This window comes from Xiphophorus couchianus, chromosome 4 (genome assembly GCF_001444195.1).
Source record: "Xiphophorus couchianus chromosome 4, X_couchianus-1.0, whole genome shotgun sequence".
In the NCBI taxonomy this organism is placed as follows: Eukaryota; Metazoa; Chordata; class Actinopteri; order Cyprinodontiformes; family Poeciliidae; genus Xiphophorus; species Xiphophorus couchianus.
In genome coordinates, this window is record NC_040231.1 from 10,619,204 (window position 1) to 10,625,203 (window position 6,000).

General features: G+C 39.7%; 1 protein-coding gene across 1 annotated transcript; it reads right to left on the bottom strand.

Moving 5' to 3' along the window:
* Positions 1 to 2,029: 2,029 nt before the first annotated feature.
* Positions 2,030 to 4,868, bottom strand: ddx28 (DEAD (Asp-Glu-Ala-Asp) box polypeptide 28). The gene has a single exon (XM_028016034.1). It carries the CDS (start codon positions 4,657 to 4,659, stop codon positions 2,950 to 2,952), a length of 1,710 nt encoding a protein of 569 aa, XP_027871835.1. The 5' UTR covers positions 4,660 to 4,868; the 3' UTR covers positions 2,030 to 2,949.
* Positions 4,869 to 6,000: the final 1,132 nt, after the last annotated feature.

Sequence of the window (6,000 nt, forward strand, 5' to 3'; positions counted from 1 at the left end):
AGGAAAAAGGTTTGTAGGGAAAAGGAAGGTGGACGTGCAACAGGAATGACTGCAGCTTTAGGTGGAATTTTAATCCGAAGGCCATTCAAGAGTTTGGAGAAGATAACCAGGAGCATACGGTGACTAGAGTCTGTGCTTCAAGAGCCACCACACATGGACGTATCCAGGACAGCTTATACAGTTACATCCCTTTACATCTGAACTGTCTTACCTGCACTGATGAGAAAGACAGGCTGGTCCTTAGTCATTTCAGATGACAGTGAAGTATGCATTTCAGATATCAAGACTGACGAGTCCAGAGGAAAAGGTGAAGGCACAAATTCAAGTTTCTTGAGGTTCTAGTGAAGTTTCAAGCACTTCATGTCATCCTCTGTTGAGAAGCTTTATGGAGATGCTGATTTTATTTTCCAGCAGGATGATGGAAAATGCACAAGTTCTCTCAATAATGATCATGGTATCCCTGTATATACCATGCTATATCAACATATTTTTCAGCAACCTGGTGTTTTTAAAAAATATATTTGATCTTACTGAGATGGACAACTAATAAATAATGAATAATTTGTTCCATAACAGCTCTACTTTCTCCTTCATTAAAATATGTGTAATATCAGTTATGGCTTTCTGTTCTCTGCAGGAGACATTTTAAGATTTTATTGATTGTCCTTTAAGCCTTGCATAGACATATTGCTATTTATTTAAAGAAATGCTGAACTTGTATGCTCAGCTGTAGCTAAACTCATTCTGTGAAACAACTTCTAATCAAAAAAAAATATATATCTACTTCATTTTCTTCTATTTGTAAATGGGACAAAGACCCTGATGTAACCCTTTTCTGTTTATTCTATCTGGAATTTTTCACCTCTGTTTATTCATCCCTTTGTAGATTGCTTTATTATGTTTCCTTTTTTATGTGAAAAGTGTGTCTACGAAAGTCTCATAAAAATCACTTATTGAGGTGCACTGTTCTTTTATTGAAACTGTACATTTTCACTGTGGCTTTATCTATTTAAAATAAAACAGTATTTTCTACACTGTAGTTAAACTTGCATCTAAATATCATAGTTTCTGCACCTTTTTAAAGAAAGTTGTTCAGTCTGTCAGCTAGGTCTAGGAAGCTGCTTAGATTAGCATGTTCCTGCTTAACCAAAGTGTTATTTTTCTGTTAAAAACAGAAACACAATTCATAATTCATAATATGTTGCCTAGCTGCAACATATTAAGTTGTTCTCTTGTATGTATTTAATCTCCAGAGCCACAAAATAGTCAACACTCCAGCTGATAACTGACTGTATTCAGCAAGTGAGGCTAACCGGGCAACTGGAAGTGTGATACATGATGTGCATGTGTTTCTCACTTTAATAATACTTTACTTTAGCTGAGCTCAGTTAAAAATATAAGCTGAGGGATTGGTAGCAGTTGCTCCACGTGCTATAATTGGAGACTGGGTCTGTGTTGTCAGGGTACAGTTGGATAAAAACACGATCCTAAATGAGGAGGGGTCAAAGCTTGGGGATGTTGACCCCTGGCTGGAGGAGGATAACTACAGCTAAATACCAGACATTCTGATACAAGCCTTTTGTTACTTAAAGTTAACACTGTCTGCCTAACACTGATATTAGTCTGCTGCTATAATCTCTACACAGTCACAAGCATTCAAGCAATTCACTGCCATTTGTTTTTTATAACTCCCATTTAGTTGTAGCAAATGGAAGTCAAAATTTAGCTTGTTCTATTTTGGAATAGTCTATATTAAAAAAATATATTTTGTCCATTTAAAATAACATGTAAAAAGATGTCGCAACATCTCTAGACGCTCCAGATACTGTCTGAAGCTGACAACTTTCCCTAAAACTGATCATAAACTGGTTCGCAAGAGAATCATGAAAAAAGTGAACTACTAAGGGCCAAGTAAAAATCAGATAAATGTCGCCATCGTGTGGTTAAAAGTATGCAATACGGGGTGCATAATTTTTTTCCTCCAAGTAGAAAGATACCAAACAAAACATTTATACGAACTTAAATTTTAAAAAAATCATATTTTTATTTAAGCAAGAAAATAACACCGACAGTTCTAGTCAGGCAAGAAATACAATTTTCATTGTGATTCATAATTCCGAAAGATCTCTTTGTTTAAAGAAACAAATGTGAAAACCAAACTTTATAACCGTACAGTAGAATAAATATATAATACAAAAAGGGTTTCTGCACATTTTGTTTCAAAATTCCATATTTCTACAGACTTTCATTTTTTCAGAATTTTCCGTTTTTGTTAGCCCAGTGAAAGTAGAAAGATCAGATTTAGACAATGTGAAAATGCAACAACAAATTCACTCCAGAAAAGATGTCTTGTATTTGTACAAGGATCTACAGAATATGCACATAGAATTTAATTTAATGAAAAGATATTATAAAACCCTAACAATTGTTGACCATGTATAAAACGGTAACCTTCTTTTGCATCTACTCAGCTAACATTTTTGTAAATTCAATGACTGCTTTAATTTAAAAATAGCTTTTTATTTCGATTACAGCAGCATTGTCCAAACTTTTTGCACCTTGGATCCAGAACTGGCAAGTTGAAAGAACTCAGTGGTCATATTTTTTATTTGTCCAACTAAAAGCAGAAAATAATCAGAATTTGTTACTTTTCATTGCTTTGCAATAAATTAAAAATGCAATACTTTTAATCAAAGCAGAAAAGAACACATTATTGTAGGTCTGAAAAAGTCTCGTAAAAATAAAAGCGGTGTAGTTTCCTGCCACTCTTGAACCATGGATGGGGGTCACAAAAAACAAATCAAAGACAGCAATTTGCACACCCCTGAATTAGAATTGAAATATTTCTAACAATAAGAATAATCACAGAAATATGACGGAATAACCAGCAATACAACATTTTCTTCATCATTCACATGTTATACAATCAGTTTTTCTCATTGCTGTACATTAATTATCTCCCAACATGTGAATCATTTGCTCTGTGTTTTCCACTTTAGCTTTCGGCTCCTGGATCTCAGATTTCATCCCCGGCAAACTGGTCTTTCTTCGAGCTGCCGTCTCGATGTTCTGCACCAGCTCCACGTCCCAGGGGTGCGTGACGAAGCTGAGCACCTCCCCGTCCTCCACCCCTCCCGCTCTCCCCACTCTCCCTGCTCGGTGGATGTAGTCCGTGTGGGACTCAGGGAAGTCGTAGTTGACAACCAAGCGCACCCTGGAAGTGTCCAGGCCACGTGAAGCTATGTCCGTGCATATTAGAACATTCACAGCGCCCTTCTGGAAGGAGTGAAAGATTCCCGTCCGCACCACAGCAGGCATTTCCCCCTGTAGGCGAGCGTGCTGGACCTTCATCTCCTCCAGTGAGTAGCCCAGCCAGTTAACGGTGGAGGACTTGTTGCAGAACACCAGAGCAGCACCTCCTCCTTTTTCATGCTGGAGCTTAGTCAGGTATTGGTAAAGCTCCAGGACTTTGTCGGCACCCTTTACCTTCAGGAAGGTCTGCTTGACGTGGGGCATGAGATAGTGCAGCATCTTGCTCTTAATTGTAATAATTTTGCCCAGGTCTGTCACCTTGCTGAGAACTTCTCCGACCCCATCTGGGAAGGTCGCTCCGATCAGGAGCAGCTGGGTTTTATGGCCCAGGCCTCGTGTCTCCTTGGGATTGCTCGCAATGTTTGTATGAGATAAAATTTCCGAAAGTAAATCAGAGAAGCTGGGGTCAAACATGGTGTCGGCCTCGTCCACAACCAAGAAGTTCAGCTCGCTCAAATCCAAGCAGTTTCTACGCAGGCCTTTAACCAGGGCACCTGGTGTGGCCACCAAGATATCTGGATGATCCCTTTTAAAGACTGTCTTGATGTGACCAACACCTCGTCCTCCACCCACAGTACTAGTACGCAAACCCAACGGCATACACAGAGTCCTGGACACAGCCGCCACCTGCTCAGCCAGCTCCCTGGACGGAACCACAACCACGGCTCGGATCCTGTCCGTCGTTTTGTCTTGCGTGTTTTCCTGCAGCCTGTGAACAACAGGCAGCAGGTAGCTCAGGGTCTTCCCACTGCCCGTTTCTGCAGCACACAGGATGTTGTGACCTCTCATGACCTTTGGAATGGTCTGAAGCTGGACAATAGTGGGGTGCGTGATCTCGACTCTCTCCAAAGTTTCAACCAGCTCCTTGCAGATGTGAAGATTCTGAAAGGTTGTGGGTGATTTCTGCTCGGTGTCCCCACTCTGGCTGGCTGCAATAAAAGGAGCCACTTCTTTGATGTTGTTGATGGTGAAGTAGTCACCAAATGACTTATTGTGTTTCCATCCCTTGGAGCAGAGGACGGGCTGCTCGAACTTCCCCGCGGTGAACCCGGCAGACTGGTTCAGAGAAGGGTTCCTGCTCTGGATCAGCAACTTGCCCGCTTTGACGGTGCTGATCTTGGGTTTGCCTCGGGCTTGCTTCACGTTTTCCACGCGCTTTAGCAAGTAGCGTGGGACGCGGATGATCACCGTGTCCTCTGGGTTCGGCTCAGTTTGACAAAAATGAGCCTGTGTCGCTGAGAAATGATGGCTTAAAGACGCCGTGAGTAGCTCAGAGCGGAACAGCCTGCCTGATCCGAGGGCTTTTAATGCTCCTGAGGCAACCCGGGCGACCTTCAAAGTCTGCATTATGAGGCCGGACTACGTCCCGCAATCATCCAGCTGTAACTTGTCAAGAAGGAAACCACACACCTGACGATGGTAAGCCAGTTAGACGCGCTGAAGATCGGCGATAGCCTTCAAAACTCTTTAAAAACACCGTTGCGCTATTATCATTCTAGCAACCGAGGAGCGCCATGCTGCCTTGGTAAGCACTGTGACGTCAATGTCGGGGTTTGATGACGTTTTCAAAACAAACGGCACACTAAATGATGGTGGGATGTAGCATTAAATTTTTATTTTAATCCTTTGCGGTTTTCTCAGACAAATTTGGAAAGGATTTGTTTTCATCATGTTCTGAAAAAATAATTAAAATAAAATTACAACTCTAAAAATGTCTTTCCAAGAGCTTTTTATCGTCAAAGATAAGTTTTGCCAAAAATCTTTGGTCAAATATTGACTATCTCTTCCCACGATTGTTCTTCTTGATCAAGCATAAATAAAATAAATAAATAAATAAAAAAACATTTCATCTCAACTTTCCAAAGATACCTTCCTTCACAAACATATTAAATTGAGGTGCATCAGACTTATAGGGTTTAATATGATGTGAGCCTAACCTTTGCAGCCAGAATGGCTTTTACATTCACAAGATTTAGAAATGTATTTATGGAAATTTTGCACATTTTTTTTCACAGAAGAACCTTTGTGAAGGATATATACAGTATATAATGTGTATACACAGTCACATCCACGCCGTCACTCAACTAAGGCTCCATTGTTGGATTAAAAGTACCTTTTGAATACAATAACCTTTGAGCAACTTTCTTTACGTTAATCCCACGTTGCTGTTTTATTTATTTTTCAGATGAACTATTCTAATCTTAAATGCTGTGTTTGTTTCAGTTGACTGTAAGTGGGAAATCATAATGATCAACAGAAATAACGGTTTGAAAATATTATAAATTATGTGTGTAATTAATCTATATATTGTGTCACTTTGTGGACTGAATTACTAAATACAATGAAAGGTTAAACAATACTAATTTGTACTATATATGTATAGATGATATATCATATATGTATATGCACGTAACAAGTGTCCTATATGAGCATTGAGTTCGATGGCTTGTAGGCCATCAAACTCCGCATGCCTGCTCTAATGATGAATCAATCAGTTGATCGTGGGCCCAGTGAGTCAGCACTGTAATGTCACAGACTGTAATAGATTAGACCAGGGTGAGAAAAAGGACTGTCACTGACACAACCATGGTTGTCAATAAAGGTCCACATGACTTTGAGTCATGCTTTAACAAAGATAAACCAAATTAAATATCTGAAAAAAATTAAAAGGTTATTTCTCTGATTTTT